Genomic DNA, 26,295 nt, shown 5'->3' with positions numbered 1-26,295 from the left:
TGATATTCTCCTTAAATTATTGAAAATTAACTATCATATCCTGAGAATTCCATTTCTTCAACAGAACTCTTCATTGATGCTTTGTTTTGTATCATTAAAATAATGATATTATAATTGCTTAGCCTTCATTGGTCAAAGGAAAACATTGACTCTTAAATGAGGTGGAGGTAAGAAAGAGGGATTTCAGCATAAGCAGAACTAAAAAAAAACCCAAAACCCTCAATATTTGTTACTGAGTTGTTAATGGGGTTGGTGGCAACAAGCCAAGCACCACTTAGAAAATAAATGCTTGCCATTCAGTAAGTGAGAACATTAGAGGGGACTGGATAGTATCTATGGAAATTTGGCTTTCTCCAGTTTTCTCAAGGAATTGAGTAGAAAGTTTCAATTTTTTAATTTTTTTTACCTTTTCTATCTGGCTTCTTCTCCTTATATGATAGTTAATTTTAGAATCAATTTTATACTGTATATCACCTAATGATATTTAAAATGTCCTGTGGGCTCTGCAGTAAAGGACAGAATTCACAAAATGTGTCACAGTACACTATCTTAATGCTTTCATTTTTATCATTTGAATCTAATCCCTCCTTATACTCTTTTCTCTATTATGTATTTGCAAATTTGTCTTTGCTGTTTCCCCTTCTAGATCACAAGCCCCTCGAGAGCAAGAAATGTATATTCTATTCACATTGTATGTTTCTTGGGTTGCACATTTTCTTACCCAAAAGGATTGGGAAATAATTAGCATTTTCTTAAAAGGCAAGTTTTCCTTCTTTTAGTGTTTTATACTTAGGCCTTTCTCTTCCACATCAGAGTCTTTGCATATGCGAGGCTTTTTTTATGTGTGCATGCATAGATGGATCTCTCAGTTCCTAAATGGGTTTCCATCTCCTTTTCTACTTCTAAATTACAGTTCAATTCCTCTGTTAATGTCATCTATTCTCCAGTCAGACAGCTCAGTACAAGAGACCCTCCTCCCCCAGAATTAATTCGTGTAATCAAACTGTAAACTTGTGTGTGGGAGTCATGCCTACCAACTCTTTTGTATAGTAGCACACAGTACGTGCTCAATAAATATCACTGACTGAGTGGTTATATCAGTCTTTCCATATTCCTGCTGACTGTGCATTTGCTGGATTTGTTTTTCGTATTAAACAGTAAGTTTTTAGAGGATAGAGATTATGACTTCTCTTGTGTCTATAAGCACGTTGTACAGAAGGAAACATCATGGAGGCATTTATAAAAGACATGTTGAAATTTTTTATGTATTACATGGTTACTGTTTTTAAGATTTTTTATAATTTTCTAAGGAGTAAGTCAAGTCCTATGGAGATATTGTATCTATTAGTGGAAGAAGTACTAATTTTTCAGATTTTAACTTTTCAAGCGCAGTTTTCTTCAGGAGCTTTAAAAATGTGAATTTGGCATCTAATAGTCATATATATTATGTATATATATACTTTCCTTCTTACCATTTCACCAAGTTTGAAATAGTTGTGTTTCTAAAATAATTTATTGCACCTATTAGTTCCCTTTATATTAGAAAAAATTGTTTGTATGGGCTGTTGGCTTAATTCATGCTTGATGATGGACTAAACAGCTAATTCAATGATTTTCAGTGTTGCCAGAATCAATTATACAAACAAGAAAGGTGTGAAAGCCCCACTCATATAGATGAAAATATATTTTGCCACAGATAAGATGGCTTGCTTATTCTCTGAACCCCACTTAGTCTCTCATACCACTTTGGGAGTCCTCAGCAAGTATACATATCCTCAAATCCAATATGCTTATGCATTTCTGTTCTTTGCATTTTAAAACCAATTTTTATTTATGTTTTCATTTTTGTCATTTCATGTATGTTTATTTGGGTTGATTAAGAGTGCTTGCCATATTTCCTACTTTGAATTGAAGGACTCTGCCAGGTCAGGGACTGTGTACTTTCTTCCCCCAGAATACAGTAGTTTAGTGCGCTGAATAGAAAATTGCCTTAATGCCTTTCAGGCAGCTAAGTATTCAAAGTGACTTTTCTGAGCAAAAGCTTCTTAAGGAACAAGTGACATGAGTGAGAAAGAGATCATGGGGCAAGGCTCTGCAAACATTAAACATAAAAACCCAATAAGCGACAGGATTTTAGTGTGCGTAGCATGGCCAGGATTGTGAGTTCCCCTTTAAACTTTCCAGACACAAGTCACTCTTAAGCAAATGTGACCATCATTGGTGACTTAGAATATAAAGAACAGATATGTATGTATATATATAGATACATATATTTGCATCATTCATTAGGGTTTTCTAATTTTATACTGGTCTCAGGAACAAAATCATTTTTAATTAACCTTTTTTCCTTTTAATGAGTCACCTTGTTATAATTAGACTAGCACAGGGAATGTGGTTATTTGACCCGTGTCCTGTGGAGCAAATTTAACTTCTACTTCTTTTCATAATAATAATAATAATAGTAATAATTGGGATATTCGTTGAGCACTTACTCTATGCCAAGTACTATTTTAAGTGCAGGATTAGATGCAATTTAGGTCAGATGCAATTCCTTTCCCACATGGGGTTCACAGTCATGGAGGAGGGAGAATAGTTACTGAATCTCCATTTTACAGATGAAGAAACTAAGGCACAGAGTAGTTAGTTGATTTGCCTGGGCTCATATAATAGGCATATTCATTCAATAGTATTTATTGAGTGCTTACTATGTGCAGAGCACTGTACTAAGCGCTTGTGGCAAAGTCAAGATTAGAACCCAGGTCCTCTGACTCCCAGGCACACTTAATCTTTTGCCCTTACCACTAGGCAATACTTTTCCTCTGCTCTTCAGCCATGCCATCTAGAGACATCCCCCTCCTGCTCCCCACCCCCATTCATGACATCACCCTTCCTCAAAACCCTGACTACTGAAACCTCTGCCAAATTTCTTGCCATTCTGTTCATTTTTCTGGCTGCCCCTTGTCAGCTGTGTGACCTTGGGCAAGTCACTTAACTTCTCTGTGCTTCAGTTACCTCATCTATAAAATGGAGATGAAGACTGTGAGCCCTACATGAGACAACCTGATTACCTTGTATCTACCGCAGAGCTTAGAACAGTGCTCGGCACGTAGTAAGCGCTTAACAAATACAAACATTATTATTATTACTAAGTAGTCAGACTCTACCCTGAGTTAGCTCTGCAATTCAGTTGTTTCTGAAGCTGTTGTATTGCCATCAAAGACCAAGGAACAGGCAGTGGATCTTAAAAAAATGTTGCTAAACCAAGGAACATTTTGATTCCTTTTTTCATTCTTATGTTTTTCTGTTCATTGTTGTAAATCAGGAGTGTAGCTTTCTGATGATGGAGATATGAGGGGGAAGGACAAGGGAAGAGAATAAACAGTTGATCAGCACTCAGGAAAATTGGATGCACTGGATTATTTCTTGAAGTGGAAAGTATACTGTTAGAGAGTAGTTTCTGTTATCAATCAGTTGATCAATCACCAGTATTTATTGAGCACCTATTGTGTTTGGAGTACTGTCTGAAGCACCTGGAAGAGTACAAAAAGTTGAAGATAAAATTCCTGGCTTTAAGGATCTTCAGTCTGGCAGGGTAGACAGGAACTTAAAAAATTCCAGATAATTGCTATAACTTCTAACTTGTCTGAATTTGGTCATCACTTTTCTTCTTGAACATCTGTGTTTTCCTACTTGAACACCTACGTTTTCCACGTTTGGCAGTGTTCTCTGGCAACTTCAGGTAATCAGAATACTGAAGGCCTGGGCAATACAGAAAAAATTATTAAACCATACTCATTTGTAAACCTCTTTGAATCAAGATGAGTTAATATATCTTAAAACGCACTGTATTAGCTACTTAATATTGACCTACTCATGCAAGAGTGTAATCATTCATTTTTGCGATATAGACTGTGCAAATCTCTTGACTAAACCATTTCTAAGAATACTATTCCCTGAGGAGGAATCAGTATTTAGCTTAATCCCTCAAGTAGCAATTGCTTAATTAGCAGATTATCTGTTAACATATGTGTAATTAGGAGAACACTTAACCGCATGTATAAAAGTAATTCCGTATGAAAAGTTGTATTAAATTGAAGTAGGCCAATGATCCAGACCAAGATTTGGTGTGATGGTTACCTACATGTTTATGTAATTTATTATAGCTACCAGTGTGTACCTTGATATTAAAAAAAACAAACCCTTTAGTTTAGTGGTCACCAAATCCTGTGTCCTCTTGAAAGCTCACCTCCTCCAGGAGGCCTTCCCAGACTGAACCCTCTCTTTTCCTCTGCTCCTCCTCCCCTTCCCATCACCCTAACTTCTGCCCTCTGCTCTGTCCACCCTCCCTGCCCCACAGAACTTGTGTATATATGTACATATTATTCTATTTATTTTATTAATGATGTGTATATATCTAGAATTCTATTTATTTATATTGATGCTATTGATGCCTGTCTAGTTGTTTTGCTTTGTTGTCTGTCTCCCCCCTTCTAGACTGTGAGCCCATTGTTGGGTAGGGATTGTCTGTATTTGTTGCCGAATTGTACTTTCCAAGTGCTTAGTACTGTGCTCTGCACACTGTAAGCACTCAATAAATACAATTTAATGAATGAATTAATGGAAAAATTGTTGGCGGTTTTCCTTCTGAATACACAGACAGACTCACAACAAATTTTTTAGAAGTCTTTATCGTTCAGTCAATCAGTGGTGTCTCCTGAGCACTTTCTGGATGTAGAACACTGTACTAACTGCTTGGAGGAGTACAATACAACTGTAGAGTCCACAGTTTTGCAGTCTATAGGGCAAGCTTGCTGTCTCTGTTAAAATGACCACCATATTTATCTCTTTTAGGAGGTTGGATGTCAGGTAAGATTTGTAGTGAGGTAGGGTGGCCATGATGGTGTTTCAGCATACAATAGTAACCATTTCTTTCCCTTGAAGCTGGGAGATTTTTAGGACCACAGGAGCCAAAGAATACTTGTTGAGGGTGGAAAAAAAAAAGAAATGGACTCCAATTCCATTTTCCTCATTAATGAGAGTGTGGTTGTCGTAAATGGGCAGTCTGCGGGTGAAATTTGTGATGGTTTTAGCAATGGCCCCGATTAGACTGTAAGCCCATCAAACAGCAGGGACTGTCTCTGTTGCCGACTTGTTCATTCCAAGCGCTTAGTACAGTGCTCTGCACATAGTAAGCGCTCAATAAATACTATTGAATGAATGAATGAATGAATGAAAGTCATACATGCTAATTATTCAGTTTTTATACATTATTCCTGGTCTTCTTAGGGCTTGAAAGACTTCGTTAAAATTTCAGTAAGACTTGATTTGTGTCATTGACTTTCATGGTCAAGATGAAGCTCTGATGATGATGTTTTTCAAGTGAGTGAGAGTGGCTGAAAACAGTGATGCTTGACCACACTAGCCGCATACCGTTCTTTGGTTTGTGGACACAGCTGCTGTTTTCGGCGTCATCACCCTTTATGTGCTTGTCTCTACGTACAAGTGGTTCAAGTCAAGCAGTTTATTGATTTTTTAAAAAAATATATATCTTTTGAGTCATAAAAGAATCTTTGAATCATTTGAAGGTTTCACTGCAGATTTGTTTAGAGCAGATGTAGGATGGTTTTGTTTGAATCCACCTTGAGAAATTGGACAAAAATCTCCGAATCTGATCTTTTCTTTTTCAGCTGTCCTTTAAATACCTTGTAAACTTGAAGCGTAACACAGTCTAACCTCTACCCTCCTGGAGGAAATGATCTCTTTTAACCTGTTTTCGTAGCAGAAGTCCTTGACACTTGATACTCTTTTCAGTGTGCTAATATTTTGGGTTTTTTTTTTAATGGGATTAAATTAAATAGAAACACATCAGATTGGATGACAACAGCACACTAAGCAATTCTGCTGAACATTTCCTTCACGTGAATTTAATAATTATTACTACTAATAACATATTTATTGAGCCTATAATATCCACTGGACAATCTGAGCACTACATAGTACAGACATTCATTTAGTTTGTTTTTTAAAACTGCTTCCTGGGTTTATTCTGTATTCTCACTTATTTTAAGGTGATTCTACATGACTTGCCACATAATTTTTTCTGTGAGTACTACCAAGAAAGATTTTAATAGGAATATAAAATTTAAAACCGTCTCCCTTCTTATGTCTTCAGTACAATTTTAGACTTGAAATACTTTTTAATTTTAGTGGAATTTATTTCTTAAGCATTTTTATACCAGTGACCATGTAACAATTAAAATAGCAAATAGTCCCCATATTTCTCAGAGGAAAAAACTGAATTAAAAATGTTGGGTAAACACTATGTTTATGTAATAGACTTATTTATAGAATTCCAAATTTCATAGGGTTTTAAAATTTTGAAATAGTTGTCTTAAATAATCTGCATTTGTTTTATACACTTATGTGGCCATGCATGCAATCTTGTCAAACCTTTAACCCAATTATTGAGCAGCAGTTAAAATGTGAGGGCTCATACTGTGTAAATGTGAAGCAGTCAGCATTGAAGAGTATGCTGAACAACTCCCTCAGAGTATATATAAATTATTATGTTGAGACCTGCATTCCCGGCACTGTATGTTTGAAATGGTATCTGAATGGCTTGGAGAGTAATCTGACCTTCGTCTTCATAACTCAGTGGCTTGAGACTTTTGTCATTCAAGTTGAATTTTTAATCAAAATTTTATTGGTAACAACAGTGGTCACAGTATGCTTATGTTATAAAATTATAGAAAGTTTCATAAACTGTGCATCGATTATTTGAAGTTTAACATGTCATTAAAAAGTCTCAGTTATGTATTTTATTTTATCATTGGTTAAAGATCCTTTTGATCTATTTATCCCCTTCACGATATCCTTAGAGTGGTGAAAATTTCCATTTGGTTTCCTCTTATACCTACCTAGTTTATTCTTGTCTTAGCAACCTCGTTTGTTTAGAAAGAAGGGAAAGGAGATTTTTTTTTCTACAGGCATCACATCACAACATATGCTTTGCTAAAATCTGTCACCACAACAAAAGCCATGATTATGTAGTGGAATCAGTGGATTAAAGCAAATTCTAAAATGTGGCTTTGTATTTAGACTGGATTGGAGTTTGCCTCTAACCTAATTATATATATTTTACACACATATATATTTTACATATATATATAATGTATCTGTGTGTGTATATATGTATATATATATATAAATATATGTATGTATATACACTTTTTTTAAGGATTCAAGGACCAATCAGATAAGCTTCTAAACTATCCTCCCACTCCTCCCCATAAATTTCAGTATTTGACACAAATCCAAACAATTCAATTTCCAGGTCAGGTCAAAAAATCCAAACTGCTTATTTTGCTGTGGTTTTTCAGGGTCCCAGGAACCTATTATTCTTTAACCACCTCATCCTGCTAATATCAGACTTTCTTCTCCTGGGATACAGCCATTCTGTTGAGTGGAGACACAAACCATCTTTCCTGTTTTACAAGCCATAACCTTGGTGTTATTTTCCAACTGCTTCTTCATCACACCTATACTGACATTTTCAAGATGATTTAAGAATCTCAGCAACCTGATTTTTCTATTGAAATGAGTAATGAATGGAATTAGCATGAGAAAAAGTGTAGCCTAATGGAAAAGAGCACAAGCCTGGGAATCAGAGAAACCAGGTTCTATTCCCTACTTTGTTGTTTGCCTGCATTGTGACCTTGGGCAAATCAGTTAACTTCTCTATGTCTCAGTTTCCTCCTCTGTAAAATGGGAAGTCAAAACCTGTTCTCCATCCCCCTACAGTCCCTGTCCACAAGGACTGTACCCAATGTAATGATCTTTTATCTAGTCCAGTGACTAGTACAGTGCTTAGCACAGAGTAAGCACTTAAGAAACACCACAATCAATGAATTGATTAGCCATATCTTGAATACAGTTTGTGGGTTAAGCAAATACAAATCAAATTTTAATTTTGGCATAGTGATTGTTACATTCTCTCTCCTAGAAATACTGCCTCCAAAAGAAAATGCTTCCTCTGGGAAGCAGATGTTGGGACTCTCAGAGCAACTGGACATAATTCCACTTTGCTTTACAAAACACTTACTCTTGTACTTGTTCTACTGTGTAGTCACACCCCATCATTATCAATTCATACTTTTTAAATTTCCAAGTGTTCATGGCACTCTAATACGTGCTCTAGAGCAGTTTAAAAAGGGGAAGTTCCTCAAACTACGACTATAAGGACGTCTCTTGCTCTTTCACTTTTGCGCTGGATTTTTGTCCTCTCCATCAATCACTGCAGCACTATGTGTATATACAAGACTGTAGGTAAGTCTTCCCCTTTCTTTCTAAAAATAACCTTCCTTCCCTAGCTGTCTGCCGTTTGCAAATGATGAATTTCATCAGTCCAACGGACTGAGAATTGGCTTCTCCCGTTGCAGACTGAAGCAAAGAATGAGGAGGTGATGGTGTTTTGGACTGTAGACATTACCTCAATTTTTATATTCTCTGAACTTCTCGAGACTGAAAAATTATAGTCTTTGACTCAACTTTTTTGTTTACTTTCTTCCTTGACAAAGAACATTTTCTCTTCTACTCCTTTTGTTCCTTTACATAAAGTAAGGAAAAAAACACCCAAACCTTTTTAAAGCATTATATGAGAGCTTATTATATACTTCCCAGAGTTTTAGGTATGGTTGATTGAGTCACCATTGTCATAGAGGCAGGCCTGTACTTATGCTATTATGAAGGATTCATGGACTCTTGAGGTCATTTTAAATGACTGGCACCCATTTAAGGAAGTGCCCTTTTTTCAAGTAGTATTCTTTTGTTGTTTGACTCTAAATTCAACTTCTAAGAAGTCATAACTGCTTCCAATATTTGAACTGCAGAGTAAACATTGGTCTTTAAGAATTTATCAGTGACACCTCACCATCCTGGAAATCCTTTCTAATAATAAAGCCCTGTCAAACGATTGCCCAGCTCTTCTAATCTGAACTGTCAGAGGTTTATAGTCCTGTTCGTCAATCATGTTTTATTAACTCCGATAGAGCCAAGCTGCTATCTGTCATTTAAATGTTGCGGTGGTGACAAAAGCCCGATACTGAAAATGTGCTGCAGGTGTAACTTTCACTCAAAGCTGATTTCTGAGCAGGGGTGCACAGGGGACTCGGGTGAGGAGAGAGTGCCATCTTCAGTTACAAATATCACAGTTTAGTAGCATAGAACCAGAGAGAGGTACAGTCTCTCTGTAGGCCTTGAAGATATGTTGAATAACCATTCAACTCTAAAAAGAAAAGGACTTCCAAGATAGAATGTGTGCCAAAAAGCTTATTGGGAAACTTTTTTGTCCAAATCAGCATTCGGGTTTCTGGTTTAGAAGCTATAGCGTGGAAGCCAAATTGTAATTTGACCCCACAGGTGCGTTATGTACAGAGAAGGCCATGATGTGCAATCCTCATTAAAAATGTCTTCCTCCTTTAATAATAAGAATACTGTGGTCTTGAGCAACCAAATAAAATGGAATATTTGGCTATTCAGTTCTGTATTAACCAATCAAATGAACTTTCTGGTATGTGTGAAATTTTATCCAGTTTCAGTCATATGATTGTGCCCCAAAACAGCATGTTATAAGAGTAAGCTGGTTATATTTGTTAAAAGGAAGGAATTCATCTCATACTTGAACCACTGGAATAATCGTGAGATCTTTGCCTTGATAGCTTTTGGGACAAAGCCCTATCTCAATCTGCCTATTCGTGTTTTGGCAAAAATTATAAAGAACATTTTACATGGATTGATAAGTATGGCTCAATGAACTTAATTTTGTGGGGAAGGAAATCTTAGTTATAGGATAAATAAAAAACTACACTTCAGGGTTCCTGTAACTGAAATGTTTAAGATAAATGCTGTTTTATTATAGAGAGCATTTGTACTATAGAGGAGGGACTGATTTTTGAGATTGGGAGCAGGAGTTAAAGTGAAAGCCAACTCCTTTGCTAAAAACACTCCAATTTTTAGAGGAGATTTTTAGTGAGGGAAGAGGAACTTGGCAGTTTAAACTCAGGGGTTGCCTCTGAATTACAATGTACTGTACAACGTTTTCTATGGAAAAATATTCTCAGATAAAATCATGTATATTTGGAAAATTTGAACGTTTCTCTTGAGCCAAATTCACAACTAAAATATTACACTCTTTAAGAAACCTCATACAATAAGTAGCAAACGCGTCACAGTGACAGCAGGCGAACAGGGATACAGAACGTGGCTTCATTAAAAGTGCCTTGGGATAAATGCAGCACATTAGATACCCACTGAAAGACAGGAGCTGTTGATGTGGGTGACCTCTGACTGCAAGTCATCTTACTATAAACAGAAGGGTGTGGACAGCCATTGGTCAGAGCCAAGCGTGTTTACTATCTAGTTCTCCGAGTTAACTTAAATAACTCCACTGATCCCAGGAGCGCAACGAGAGTTCACCGAACGAACTGCTTCCCTGCTACCTGTAACCACCTAAAGCAATTCAGTTACTCTCAACAGAAGGAAGTTTGGGATCCCGAAACTGGTCTCTGACTAGTGGAATTTAGTTGGTGTGAAACCTCAGTTGCGCTTGCTGCCGACTACTGCTTCTACAAATTGGGCAGTTCATTTCTGCGCTTGTTAGGTGAGTGCTTTAAAGGTGGGGTTGTGATGGGCTTTCTTAATATGAGGGTTTTATAATCGGGTTATGAAGTGATAAAATATGCTGAGAGGAATAAGAAATCTTATCTCTGGTTTCTCCTGTTTAGCCCTCTGGCTCTCAGTTTTCACATCACTTGATAATAGAGAGTTATGTGTTCAGAAACTGAGCAGGTAGCTCACATATGTGCACTATTCAAATGTCATTTTCTTTAACTTGCCTATACCTAAATGTTTTTGATAATTATCTTCTTAGAACTCTTAAAATCTTGAGTTTGAAACGCTGTATTTAAATTTAAAGTACAAGCTAGGTAAATGTGTAAGTGTTTAGGAAAATTTCAGGTGAAATGAGGAAAATTTCAGGGAAACAGTTACTGGCTATATGGTAGGTGGTAGGTTGGAGATGCTATTAAAAAGTTTTTTTAAAAAAAAACTTACATAATTTTTCCATTGCCATTGTATGGGTTATTGGTTAAAGTTATCTGTCAGAAATTCAACGGGTTTCTTGGCATTTGTGGTTTGAATTTTTAAACTTTGTAGTTACTTGAGCACTGCTTTAAAGGTAATTATCACATTGACCTGGATTTTATATCTGGGAGAAAAGAGGAAAAAAAAAGCTAAAGTTTACTCTGCTTTCCTTGGAACATTAAAATACGGAACTAAACTTCCATTATAGCTTTACTGACATTAGAAATCAACTGGTGTGGTTTATAATTATTCACACATACACTTGAGAATGGATTGTGATGGTAAAACACCAGTGTTTTTGTTGCTTTGCGGGTGTGTTTTCTGTGCTGGGTACATAAATGCATTTTTGTACCTTTGAGTCAGAGGAGTAGATGAACGCAGCAAAGCTGTTCTTCTGTCGCATTCAGGGGCCATGATGTGAGTTGGCATAATAATTACAGCTTCTTAAATGTCTGTTTCATTCAGAGGAACTCGGGGAGGGAGTGCTGTATAGACTTTTATTGTCCTGAAGAGGGAAGCGAAGTTCAGAAGGGAAAACAATAATACTCCTCAGCAATAGGTATCTGTAAAAAGGGATTTGCTGCTACAAGGAACTGAATTGTGAGGGAACCTGTTTGGAAGAAATGTTTGCTGAGTTATTACAGCTAAGAAGTTATTCAATTTAGTTTCAAGGGTCTGCTGAACAGCAGTCAGCAATATCCAGTTACATGTTTCCTTTCTTAAATTATCCGTTATTTTCTGAATTGCAAATCAGTGTGGGATAACGTTGAACTCTCACTCCTCTAATTTTCCATTTTCCTTTCCTGAACAGTTTGTTAATGTCCATGTAAGGAGAAACAAGAATTATGCCACTTGAATTTTGTTTTTATCCCCACCACATTCACCACCTTTTTTCTCAAATTTTTATTCCAACTAATTTTTTTTAATGGCATCTGTTAAACACTTACTGTGTATCAGACACTGTTCTAACCTCTGGGGTTATTTACAAATTCGGACAGAGGACCTGTCCCACATGGGGATCACAGTCTAAATAGGAGGGAAAATGGGTATTGAATCCCCGTTTTTCAGTTGAGGAAACTGAGGCACAAAGAAATGAAGTGACTTGCCCAAGATCACACAGCAGGCAAGTGGATGAGCTGGGATTAGAACCCATGCTTTCTGGCTCCCAGACCTGTGCTCTTTCTACCTACGGTTAATTTGCTGCTATTGAAATTGTTAAAATTGAATGAAATATGAATCAATGAGGGTGTATCCACCATGCCGGGAGAGGGCTTTCTTCGGATGTCCTTTGGACAAGCTCAAATATAACCTGGGGGTAATGCAGTGGGCCTGTTGAGAAAGTAATGCAGCTGTTGAGAATACACAAAGCCAAATGATTTAATATGTGTGTGTTGAGTAAACCATGACAAATTGACCTCAAAGCCACAGCTCAATAAGCTACATGAAGTAATGTATAGTAGGTGAATCACTGATATATTGGCTTGACAATTGTGAAGAGTCACAGAAAATTCAAGGGATTAAATCATTTTCAACTTTAAGCGCGTCCTTCTCTTCCAGGCATCCAAGATTCTTCTGACACCTGTCACCTCTTTGTTTGAAATAACTTGGGAAAAACTTATCTAATTTTTCCTCAGTTGGATTTCAACTTTAGTAAAGGCTTTAATCGCTCCATTGGTTATAATTGCTCATTTGTCTGGGCATTTTTAAAAATTTCAAACCTGCCCATTTTTTTTTTTTTTGCCACCGCTATTGGTTTTTAACACCTTGAGACATACTGTTTTGTCTGAAATAGAAATAACTCTAATAAGTGAATCATATCACAACAACGTGGACTCTAGAGATGTTTTCTCAGGGGAAAGTCCTGTGCACACTTCATGTAAGTACATGGCTAAGAAAAAGATTTTAAGCACTGGGAAAGAAAAGTGATGAAGCAAAATAGTAAAGTTTGACAGTATCTTGACAGTAAATGTCAAGAAAACTTAGAAAATAATGCTAAATGTTTCATGAGCAAAACGGTTTTAACAAAATGTTTGCCATCGATTGTTTTAGAATAAATTTGAATTGTTTAAAAAAATAACGTCTGTACTGGATATCAGAGCTCTAAAATTGTATTGCTAAAAAGACAAGTGTTCAAACTTAAAATCTCAAATCTACATATTACAAAATTTGGCCAGTATAAAAAAAAACATAATTTCCTTGGTGGTATGATTATTCTGTTTTGGCTATTTTAGTTGCAGGGGTATCTATAACCTATCACCAAAAGTAAAATTCTATTGTTCCTTAAATCAAAATGGCTTATATAAAATATCCAGTATTTGGTACCACCTGTTAAGTTTTCCCATTTACAGAAGTGTGAAATTGTCAGTTGGAACTAGGTTGACTATATCCATTGGAAAAAAATTAATTTATCAAGTGAAAATAACCATCTGGGTAAGAAAAATGGTCTTTAAAAAGGTTTTATAGAAGTGTCTTTTACCAAAGTTAATGGAAGTTTATACTGACATACCAACTAGCTCTGTATTCAATTAGAGCTTAAATTGAAAAGTCTAGGTATCAATTATTCCTAATATTCAAAATGTTAGCTCCCCTAAAACATGTTATAAAATGATTGATATTTATGTTTGAAAGCAAATGAGAACTAATCTATGCCTGTGGCAAAATTCTTTTGAAGTGTCATGCCTATGATGAGCTGGATTAGTTAAGTGGTAGAAGGCTGGTTTGGCTGTAGTCCTGTTGTGTTTGGCAGGTCGTGATAAATGGGGGAATCTCTCTTAACCTTGTAGCCAAAACATTCCAATATCTCAGGCAGAAAAAAAAAGGATGCAGAAGACTTTGCACAAGTCCCGGCAGAATTTTTCTGCTTAGGGAGCAGGGTAAAGTACATGCAGCTTGCTTTTTGCTCCAACTATTATTGCTTGAAAAATGACATCTATAAAAAACTGGGAACACTTCTGGTTTGAGATTGTAAAATGTTTAAATATGTAAATAATCAGTTGAGGCTGAAATTCTAATTTTTCAAAAAGAGTTTATGCTGTAAGAATGAGGGTACTTTTTTCCTAAATAGCGATGGATAATGAACAGGTAAAGGCCATCAAGACTATCATTCTGATCATCTTTTTCTGCATCGTAAATAAGCATTAATGCTTAGTGCAAAGCATTCTAACTTATCAGGAGCCTATAATCAAATATTAAAAGCGTTATTCTCTGAAGTTGAAAAATTGCAGGAAAACTGGAGAGGAGTTCAAAGAATATGGTGGACAATAATTTCCATTTGTGCATTTGCATTGGCTTAAAACACTTGTGAATATCAGGTAATAGTTCCTGCATTTACACCAGTACCTGTGCGGAGAACAAAGTCAGAAAGTGTCGCTATAAAATCATAATCTAGTCTTAATTTCCAAAGTTAAAACAAAATTAAAATGAAGCACTTTAATATGAGCTGTAACACGATCGGCCACGGCATCTTGTGGTTCTTTCTGTGGCCTTTTAAGTGCAGTATTACCTCTGACATAGTCCCTGTGGAGTAATACTTGGAAAGTATACCATTAGAAGGTCCGATATTTTTCTTGAATAGAACATTATAAACTGTAAATGCTTAGTTTATGGCAGGTGACAAAGACCTATGACATGTCTGAAAGTCTATGCACAACAGCATTTTAAGGGGTCTCGACTGCCATTCTATTCAATGCAGATGTGCATAAATAATTTGTAATTTGTTTTGCAGGGTAATTATTAGTATACTTCTTTTAAAATGGGTTTAACCTCACAGTGAACCCTCAAACCCTGTCATTAATTTGAAAGCCAATCTTGACAGTTGCAGTTGACGAAGACTTATAGATGATATGATTTTTTTTTCTATAGAAAATAATTCCTCCCTAGAGTAGTGTCCTGTTCACCCCACCCCTAACAGCAGAGTCCTCGAGGCCCTGGAGTTTAAAGGCCAGAAAGCAACCCAGGAGCTTGTTGTCCTGGAAAACCCAAAGACAATGTTAGAAGCGTTAGGTTATATTTATTAAAGTCGTGAGCCTGATATGAATTTAAACTTTTCCTAAAGAATATTTGAGGTTGTGGAAGCACAATTTAGAACATAATATTAAACTGTACTTTCATGCATATTGCCTGCAATTTGAAGTTGGATAGCAGGATACATTAAACCTAATTGTAATATATGTTCCTAATAAACTGGAAGGAGTTAATGAAAGGCATGGTCTTCTAAAATATCAATAGATTGAATCAATATTCTGTGCAGAATTATCATTAATAGAAGGATTGATTTTTATTAAATGCATGCTGTTAGTTACAATAATTAGGTTAATGTGAAATAGGTTGAAGAAAACTACATTATCTTAAGGGAAATTGACAAAATGACTTCATTAAAATATTTTCACTCTCTAAACATTGAAAAATATGAAAAAAGAAATACTTAACTGGAATTTTTCTACCTCACATTGTATAGTAAATTTGCTTGTTTCTGTCACTAAATCAGGCACTTGATAAAGGCCTCAACCATAGGTAAAACGGGATTGATATTATATAGTCAGATTTCTGAAGCTTTCTCCCTTTGCTTTTGTAGAAGGGGTAATTACATTATTGTCATTTTCCATGCAAAATACCATTGTAAAATATCATCAAGTGGTGTTATTGGACAGCCAAATACGCTTTGATATTCAAAAAGTGGAAAACCATTTAAATTTAAAATACTAGTTTTGCACTTTCGATAAATGTCTCAAATTATTTAACAAGTTTGCAACCACCTGTGATCCCAAGGAATTGTTCTCAGTTTATTTTTTGATCTGAGCAATGCCCCCTCTGTTTTTTTTTTATTCCTCCTTTGCACCAATAACTTCACCAGAATTAATTTTTATTCTATTTCCACTGACTAAGGTTAATCATAGGTGAAATGGGTCAACGTTGCAACGTGGCTCAATGGAAAGAGCACGGGCTTTGGAGTCAGAGGTCATGGGTTTGAATCCCGGCTCGGCCACTTGTCAGCTGTGTGACTGTGGACAAGTCACTTAACTTCTTGGTGCCTCAGTTACCTCATCTGTAAAATGGGGATTAAGACTGTGAGCCCCACGTGGGACAACCTGATTCCCCTGTGTCTACCCCAGTGCTTAGAACAGTGCTCGGCACATAGTAAGCGCTTAACAGATACCAACATTATTATTATTATTATTTTTCTAAAACTTAAATCTTTATTTTCAAAATATCCTGGAACATGCATATTGTTCTTAAAACAATATCCCTAGTTTATTTGGCTTCTTGCTATATTTAGACTTGGGACATGTCACAAAACTACATTATATTATTCCAGTGCAAGTTTACGAAAGAAGACTCTAAACTTACATACTGAATTTTCAGCAAGGTTTTGATTGTTTCCTAATTGAAACCTTTTCAATGCTAATAATATTTAGTAAGTGCCTGCTATGTGCAAAGTATTATACTATGGAATGGGAATAAAAATATTCTGGTGAGAGAGAGACACTGTCCCACAAAGGGCTCACAGTCTAAGAGTGAAGTGCGAGTCCAGTCTTGTAGATAGACAAATAGAGATAAAACAAAAGTATATAATATTTGGACAATGATAAATAACAAGAGCAGCAAGACTTCAGTTCCTCATGATTCAGACTAACAGATAGAGAAGTCACAGCTATAACCAGCAATGTGGCCTTCCCAATATTTTAAAAGTTAAGAAAGCTTCATGCTGCCTGTATTTGTCCTGTCCCAACTAAATAAGAGTTTAACAAATGCCATTAAAAAAAAAAAGCTCCCAATGACACATGGGTGGGACAACCTCTGTCCTGCGTGGTGGGCCTTAAAAGTAGGGAGAAAGGAGAGCAGTGAAAGATTTACACTGCTCCAGCTTGTTTTAGTCCTTCCTGGGCTTGAGCAGGGGCTGATGAGAGTCACCCCCATCACATAGTGGTAGGACATTTCTTCCTGTGCAGTAGATCCCAGAGGCTTGTAACCTATTAAACCTTTTAACTTAAAAGCATAACTTTTCCAAATATTTTAACAGGAAGGTTTAAAACTAAAAGCTTACAATGCAACTAATAAAAAAAGAAAACCTGTCAAATAGCATGGCTTAGTAGAAAGATCATGGGCTTGGGAGTTATAGGTCATGGGTTCTAATTCTGGCTCCGCCATTTGTCTGCTGTGTGACTTCGGGGAAGTCACTTAACTTCTCTGTGCCTCAGCTACCTCATCTGTAAAATGGGGATTAAGACTGTGAGCTTCACTTTGGACAACCTGATCACCTTGTATCCTTCCCAGCGGCTTAGAACAGTGCTTTGCACATAGTAAGCACTTAACAAATACCATCATTATTAAATAGATTGAATTATCAGAAATCAACTCTATTAATTCGCGGGTTATTTTGAGACTGGCATAGGGATATAGTATTTGCAAAACCCTGGATAACATGTTTCCTTGCATTCACGGTTACTGGGGATTCTCCAACATTCAAGTGAAATTTAGAAGAAATCACAATCTTTTTCGGTCTTTGAAAGTCTGCCAATAAAGATACGTGACCCTCAGTAGTATTTTATAACTGCCTTGATTCAGGCCGAATGGGGTTGATCTGGTGAAGTCACTCAAAATAGACAACCAATCTGTAGAAGTCAGGTCAAAAAAGAGATTATCTATCTCATTATCTAACAAACCACATTTACAAGAATTATTTAAATAATTCAGGCAAAATGAATTTTGGGAACCTGAATTGTCCTTTCACTGAGTATGGGAGTTTGAACTGATGGCCTTCTTCAAAGCAGCTTCCTTTATTGCAATTAAAAATGGGCTTTGAAATAGGAAAATATGATATTTTTAAGAATAGTCTCATTTTCTTGCTATTCAATAACTTTCATGACAAGTACCAGTCATGGGAAAAATAGGATCTGGTTCTCTTTAGCATAATTATTTCAATTCTTACATTTCAAATTGACCTCTTTGAATCTTGAGTAGCCTATCACAGTCTCCTAAGGAAAATGTCAAGAAGAGCAACCCTTTTTTGGTTCCTCCAAACATCCCATTGTTCCTGTCATGAACAGAATCTTAGGTTGAATGGATCACTGGCCTGCCCCGAAAATGATATTACGTACTTCTAGCCACACTTCCAGAAAATAGCAGAATTGTATTTCAGCTCCTATCACAAACTAAAGATGTAGAGATATAGAAATTTCTGTGAGGAGAGCAAAATAAATTTCCTAACTTTTATTTGATAGATCATTCATTTTCACCCCATCGCAATGCCTATCTTTTTTGGTTATCTGCTTGCTCTAACAATCTTGTCTATATTATCTCGATTGTTCACACTTACTTCTACCTTAGTTCTATTGAGGCTTGAGGTGGGATGTGATAAACGGAGCTTGAAGTCAAATGTAGTTATGGCAGTCCTGCTTTTTTGCCTATGTTTTAGTCTTATTTTTCTAGGCAAAATTAAGCTGATAGTGGGGAGGAGTGTCGTACTAGAAATTCCCATCCACAGCCCAGATGGGACAGTTTTAGAGTGTCCAGGCAATCTTGACTGCTCATCATTTAGCCACTGCACCACTCACAGTTGACGCCCCACTCTCTTAGACACCACCTCCATTTTGCCAAAATCACCAGCTTTCTGGTCACTTTTAGATATATAAGAAATGATGACCATCAGAAGTGAATAGAAAACATAAGCAGTATCCAATTTTTTTGGTTTCTGGTAAACTAAGAGAAACAATTTAACACTTGCCCAACCCCCACCCCCACCAAGTATCTATCCATATGTTTAGAAATTTACCTTCTAACATTTCAAAATTTTTCCCCTAACATTTCTAAATTTTTCTTCTAATTCTTATGAACCTGATATTGATATCTGTGTCAGCATTAACAGAGCTTACTATGAGCAGAGTATTGTTTTGGCATTTGGGGAACATATAAAATACATTATCCTTACCTTTGTAGTTATTCTGCAGTAGAGAAGATAGTACATTTGACAGTTATTTGTATAATACAATTATTTTCATCATTTGTATCAATTTTTTTACACTTTTGATGATGAGGAGGATGGTATTTGTTAAGCGCTTACTAGGTGCAAAGTGTGTAAAGCACTGTTCTAAGCACTGGGGGCAGATACAAGGTGATCAGATTGTCTCATGTGGGGCTCACAGTCTTAATCCTCATTTTACAGATGAGGTAACTGAGGCACAGAGAAGTGACTTGCCCAAGGTCACACAGAAGACAAGTGACAAATCTGGGATTAGAACCCATGACCTTCTGACTACCAGGCCCGGACTTTATATACTACATCACCGTACATTCAGAGGAAGGGGCTATGGCTGGTCATTCAGTGTTTTTTACTGAGCAATTACAGTGTGCAGAGCACTGCACTGAGCACCTGGGGGCAAAGGGAAAGGGAGGAGTGGGTTTGAAGAGGAGGAAACAGGGAGAGGAGAGAGAGAGATCAACCCCTCCAGCTTCCTGTGGGGACTTCCTCACCCTTCTCAGGCCAGGTTCTTCTCCCCACCAGTCTCCAATAATAATTTTATAATTTATAATAATAATAATTATGGTATTTGTCGAATGCTTACTGTGTGCCGGGCAAATATGTGCCAGGTAAGGGCACTACACTCAGTAGGTACTCAGTAAATAGTAATGATGATGGTGATGATTTAGAATGATGATTATACTATTATTAAGAATGCTAATAAGATATAAATGCTAGACCCAACGGAATAAACAAAATAGATACATGGATACATTCGTGATTTATGATCGCAAGATAGCTTTGGGAGTTCTTATACTATTTTCTCTGAACTTCTTTTGGTTTACCTAATCTCCCATTTTCACTGTTTTCCTATCTCTGTCACGTTTTTCATAACCACATTCCTCACTTCATGATAATTTCCCTTTATAAATGCAGTGTTTTGGTATTGCTTTTTTGCCTTCCTTGCCTTTTGCTATTCTTGCCGTTCCCTGCAAGAGTGTTAAACAGGGATAGAGGAGCTTCTATCTGGGAAGAAGTTTCTAGAAGTTGTTGCTATTTTCAATTTTGCGTTCTAGTGATAGCGGTTTCAATATTAGAACAATAGCACAGCAAAGGGCAATTTTTACATATTTCCCATGTGGAAGTATTTCACAATGGTCTTTTCAGCCACACCTGCACAGAGGGATAAAGTTCACTGTGTCCAATCTTGAAAGACCATTCATACGCATAATCCAGGTAGAAACAGGCTCTCTGGGATGAATTACCTAAATGTAGCTGTGGAAGCCTAGGTATAGGGACTTGAAAATGGTGAGCAATGTGGAAGAAAAGCCCCGTGGTGGTTTGAAGTCTTTATTCTTCTTAGGCTTTATTTTGTTAGAGGTATGGGAAAATATTCTTTCATTGCCAACTGATGGCTTGGGAACTTTTGTTCTTTGATAAGCAGAGAGAAACAAGGGTCACTGGTAGATTTCCATGAATCTTGCCAGGTAGTTAGTTCTCCTTTCCCAAAAAAAGGTATTTGGGAGGAAAAAGATACCATCGTCTTTTGCGCTCCCTCAAATTTCATTGTTCCAGTTAAAATTAGCTTAAAGGTCCTTCCGTGGCTCAAAAACAACCCTTTTGGATGGAGGATTATTGAAAGTCATTTCATCTGTGTTGCCTTTGTTTTTATGAAAATGACAAAGGAGCAAGTCTATTGGGAGTCAGTGTAGCCTATGGATTAATAATGTTAAACACTTACTATGTTCAGAGCACTGTTCTAAGTGCTGGGGTAGATACAGGGTAATCAGGTTGTCCCACGTGAGGCTCACAGTTAATCCCCATTTTACAGATGAGGTAACCGAGGCACAGAGAAGTTAAGTGACTTGCCCACAGTCACACAGCTGACAAGTGGCAGAGCCAGAACTTGAACCCATGAGCTCTGACTCCCAAGCCCAGGCTCTTTCCACTGAGCCACGCTGCTTCCCATTGGCCTGGGAGTCAGGATATGTGAATTCTATCCCCAGTTGTAGAATTCCCTGGGTGGGAAAGTAACCTAATGGGCATTTACAATTTGGAAGGTGAAGATAATACCAACCTTTAGCTAATGTACTTCACAGATATGTTATGAGAAAAACCAGATACAAGAAGGTAATTTAGAGCAATGTGGAAGAAAAGCCCCGTGGTGGTTTGAAGTCTTTATTCTTCTTAGGCTTTATTTTGTTAGAGGTATGGGAAAATATTCTTTCATTGCCAACTAATGGCTTGGGAACTTTTGTTCTTTGATAAGCAGAGAGAAACAAGGGTCACTGGTAGATTTCCAGTGCAGAAAGTCCAGGATATTTAGCAAAGTGCTTTGCGCACTGTAAGCACTCAATAAATGATTGAATTAATATTTAATGTTGCTTTTACTATAAATGTGGTCACTACACTATCTTTTGGGAGAGAAAGTTGTCTTCAATTTGAACTGAAATTTTTAACATAATTAAAGATGGCAGAAATTGGCTCTCAGTCCAGCACTGAGCCCGGGAGAGTGGATTTCTTGGCTAGGTGTCCAACTGGAGCACCAGAATGCTAGGACATGTGGGTTTCTGCCCCATTAGCCCTTCACTATTATCCTGTAAAGGCCTGATTTAGACCATCTTTATTTAATCCAGAGAAGAGAAGGCTGAGGGATGACTTGACCACAGGAGGAGAGGGTATGCTTTCCAGCAAGGATGTATGGGTTGCAATTCGATCCAGAAAGTCTTTGCTTTGTTACTAAACACCCCAACTTCTGTGAGACACAAAAACTGTAAGGTAGACTTTTGGAAATTTAAAAGAAAAACATGGATGATTTAGTTAAGATTTGCCAAGGTAGAAGAATGAGGATCATTAACACCTGAAGTTTTTGTTTCCATCTTGATAATTCTGTGATGTGTTGGAAACAACAACCCCGTGAAGGATATAAAATACCGTTGCATAATAGGGGCTAAGACTGGGACCCACCAAAAAAAATTTTTCATCTCTTCCTTCAGAACTTCTTTTCCTCTTCCTTCCTGCTTACTGTGGTTGTTCCTTTTCCTCTCCTGCCAAGTATGAGCAGAAAAACCCCCCAGAGGGATTCAGAACTGTAGGCTGCAATGGTAATAATAATATTTGTGGTATTTAAGTGCTTATTATGTGGGTGGATACAAGCAAATCAGGTTGGACACAGTCCCTGTCCCATGTAGGGTTTACAGTCTCAATCCCCATTTTACAGATGAGGAAACTGAGACCCAGAGAAGTGAAGTGATTTACCCAGGGTCACACAGCAGACAAGTGGCAGAGCCAGGATTAGAACCCATGACCTTTTGACTCCCAAGCCCATGCTGTATCCACTACACCATACTGCTTCTCTGAAAGGTAGCAGAGAACACTGACCCAGATGGATCAAAAAAAAACCCCACAAATTGGAGACTCAAAAAAAGAGTGTAATTGTTTATTTTCACACCCTCACTTGCACCCTACAGTTTGTCAGCTTCCAAGATTTCCACAACCCGAAACTAGATTGGCTCTTACTGTGGTAGTTGAAAGGTAGATCTTTCCTTTCTCGCCACTTAAATGACATGGTATAAAGTAACATTTTTAATTTGGCAGATTTCCCTTACCTCAGCTAACCCTTAGCTGGACACTTCTCCCAGGACACAAAGGGCCCCTTGGGCAAAAGTAAATGAAGTCATTTAGTGCATTTCCTCACTCTTCACTTATGAGAAACCGAACAATTCCCAGGCTGGTGAGAGTCTTTTAGAAACCGAGATGAAGCTAGGTGGATATTTCATTGTTGTGTTTCAAACTTGCAGGTGGCTCATTCCAACGACTCCAACGCATACAAAGCAGCTCGAGTTGATTTTTGACAGTGGTTTCCCTCTTCCTTTTAATAGGTTTAACTTGTAGTGGCACGACCCTACAGCATAATGGCTTTAAGGGACTCTGGCAAAGAGACAGCCAACAACGTTCACATTATATGTCTCTCAAATGCAAAACTGTAATTGGTTACGGACACTCATTCAGGGAGCTGCAGGTTGAGTTTGTCTTCCCAAGTCTTTGGAACCTGTGATCTCCTTGGCTTCTGGGAGCCATAGGTATCACCTTGGACATTTTCAAGATGTAGCACTCAGACAATTAAAGTGCCATGTGCCAGGAGAGCAGAATATCCTGCTTTCTTCCTGACTGAAAGTGAGCTCAGTGATAACACATTTAAAGACATGGCAATGGAAAAGTGATGCCTGGGCAATGGTTAACTCAGTCCTGTGAGACGTCGGCAGATTGCCTGCAATGAGCGAGAGGGAAAAAATGCCAATGTAAACATAGGACTGCTTGGGAATTCCTTAGGATTGAGTTAGTTAGTAAAAAATGTAAATTTGTATTTTGAAATATGTCTCCAATTTAAAAAATTGAGGGATTTTTTTCTCTTCTTAGAGATAATTATATGTCTTAATAAACACAGTTTCTCCCTGCCTAAGCAAATTTTTATACAAAGTGAAATAATGTCTTTATAAATCTGAGTGATTGCCGTGAATTGACTGTCTTCGTAACAGGCAGGGCTGTCATCAGGTATGTTTGGCATTACATATTTCCTATCCCTTTTTCACCACTCCTCTCCTTATTGTTGTGATAAACCCTGCCTTCAGTATTTTACTGTGCAAAAAGTCTTATCTCTTGGAGTACTTTTCAGTTTAGTGTCTACTATGTCCTCTCTTTGTCAAGTTTCCAGTTTAATACAGATATCAGACGGCGGTTGTATTTGTATTTGCAAATTATGGAAGTCATCCTTCCTGTCTTCAAAGTAAGCTCCTTCTGTTTTCTCCATTCTTTGTGACTGCCTTCCTCATTCTAAGAATCAACACTGGCCTCTTTACCCCTAACCCCAGTACCTAATTCCCGGTAGTTTGTCTTTCAAATAGGGGAGGGAGGATGAGGAGATGAGTTTGAAGGGAGAGCTGTAGCTGGAGATAGTTGGTCCCTAGAATTTTCAAGACGAAAGTCTGAGAAGGTAAATGAGAAAAGCCAGTTCTGGGGATGCTTTACCTTGTGTCTTTCCAGTTTGTTCTCCCACCTTCTGTCCCTCCTCCAAACCTCCTTTTCTCCTAATTCCCTGTGTAGTTCCTTCTTGCAAGATTCCTCTCTGAATCTTCCCAAGCCAAGAACTCTTTCCCTAGTCCTAGGGACAGGACAGTCTTAGTCCAGGACAGGTGGTGGTGAGTGCAGGATTTTTGATAACCATCTAATGACCTTCACGCACTAAAAATGATAATGATCAATAAATATCTGCTCATAGCAATGGTAAAGATAATCCTTCTTTCCCATTTCTTGTGATTTTCTATTATTAATTTTTTTTATCATGTGGAAAAAATTGACTGCATTTAGCATCAAGGAAGACCAGGAAAATAAAATGTTCCCTCTAAGTAAACATGGAATTTAATTTTGGAGATAGAGAACAAAGCAGAGATTTAAAAGTCACTGGGTGTTTAGAATTTTTTTTTTTTTTTGGTTCAATCACTATTGATTCCTTGCAAGGAACTTTTTTGCAAACCTTCACCTGTAAATAAATGTGACTACAAAATGGAACATCCCAAGAATTGGATTTGATAATCCCTGAACATTGGTTTATAGGTTGATAGTTTAAGTAAGCAAGGTGGATAGCTTTTAATTTGCAAACCACAGGTCAAAGGGGAAAAGATACTTGGATTTCTTGGATTCCTAATTGTGAAATGTGCAGTAAAAATAGACACTAAGAATCTGCTACAAATGATAAGATCTATGTGCATATTTTACCTTTCAGTAGAAGGGAATTAGGAATCACCCCCAACTCCTTCAGTGTGTATATTCATATATGTTCCAAAAGATTATCTGAATGCAAAAATGAAGCAGATGGTTATATTATCAGCGGTAATTAACTAGTAGCCTGTCCTGAGCTTAGGTGACACACCACACTTTCTGATGATCAGGAAAAAACAGTTGTGAGAAGAACCTCAATCTTCAGGCTTTACCTTTGGTTAGACCTAATGAACCACAAAGTTAAATCTGAACAATGAAATATAGCCCGCATAAATATTCTGCACATATGTGTGAGAAGTCTGTACTCGGGATAAGAACTTACTTGATACTCTGAGGAAAATATATGAAACTTATGGTCTCTGGATTCCAAAACTGAAAATTAATGTATGAATTATTTAGCTAACACTGCACTTTGCCCCAGAATCTGGTGTTTATTATTGTGAGCTTCAGCAGGAAACAGAAGTAATATCAATTGGGAAAACATTTCTTTTCTGAGCTGGGAACAGTATGGCTTTCTAGTTTCTTACCGGGGAAACCTGGCTCTTTGCTTTCTTTGTTTCTAGTTAGACTTCTCCTGAGCTATTTTAGCTGGACATTTTACATACTAATGGAGTCTAGGGGCGTGCAGTTGGCAGCTGTTCATGGGATAATAATGAAACACACTGTTAGTGCTACACACTGCCGCTGTAAAATGCGGGAAGTATTTTATAGAGATCATGGTGAGTAGAACTATATCCACTTTCGGCATTGTGAGTGTGGGTATTGAGCATAAGGAAGCTGTATTTCATATAAGAATACCTAATAATTGCTTTCTTCTTTCAGGTAAAGAAGACGTGTGCAGAATCAGATGTTTCAGAGCCTCAGAACTCCAGGTATGGTTAACAAAGGCCTAGACACTTTAAGCAAAGTTTTGGGTTCGGGAGAAAAAAATGAAAGAGGATATGCTGCAGACAGAATTTTGTGACTAGTTAGATTAGCAGGTTCTTTGCAAAAAACTATGACTGGCAAATAGAATTTCAAACTGGTCAGCACATTGAAAATGTGGACAGTAATAGCTAATAGAGACTGGGTTGAGTTTAAAAGAAGGAATCGATATGTGTGGTCGGTTGTACGGGAATTAAAGAGGGCTGAATTCATCTCCATTTTTACCCCGTCTCTTTTTGGAAGTAATAGTATCATTTACACTCCTCCCTTCATTGCAGATTTAGACATTCTAAGTACATTCTCCAAAAGAGAAAACTCCTCATAGTATCTGATTCTTTATTTGATCTTTCCCAAGCCTTTTGTAGGTTGTGGTAAGATGTTTTAAATTTCAGTGAGCCTTTTAATATATTTAGGATTAAATTGGTGAAAATGTAGATATTTTGTTCTATAAATGTGAAATGGTGATTCTGGAAATTGGCCTTCCCATTATTTGAAGA

The 26,295-nt window shown here is 37.2% G+C and overlaps 1 protein-coding gene across 6 annotated transcripts in view; it reads left to right on the top strand.

Annotated features, from left to right (window-relative positions):
- EYA4 (EYA transcriptional coactivator and phosphatase 4) overlaps window positions 1–26,295 on the top strand; it is a 232,144-nt gene that overhangs the window by 79,156 nt on the left and 126,693 nt on the right. For all 6 annotated transcript variants that reach the window (XM_039911180.1, XM_029082981.2, XM_039911178.1 and 3 more), the window contains one exon: window positions 25,697–25,746. In XM_039911180.1, coding sequence (XP_039767114.1) covers window positions 25,697–25,746 — 50 coding nt within the window. The remainder of the gene's footprint in view (window positions 1–25,696; window positions 25,747–26,295) is intronic.

This window comes from Ornithorhynchus anatinus, chromosome 2, assembly GCF_004115215.2.
Source record: "Ornithorhynchus anatinus isolate Pmale09 chromosome 2, mOrnAna1.pri.v4, whole genome shotgun sequence".
Taxonomy (NCBI): domain Eukaryota; kingdom Metazoa; phylum Chordata; class Mammalia; order Monotremata; family Ornithorhynchidae; genus Ornithorhynchus; species Ornithorhynchus anatinus.
Note: the sequence above shows the minus strand (reverse complement) of the source record. Positions and strands in the feature narration are given on the sequence as shown.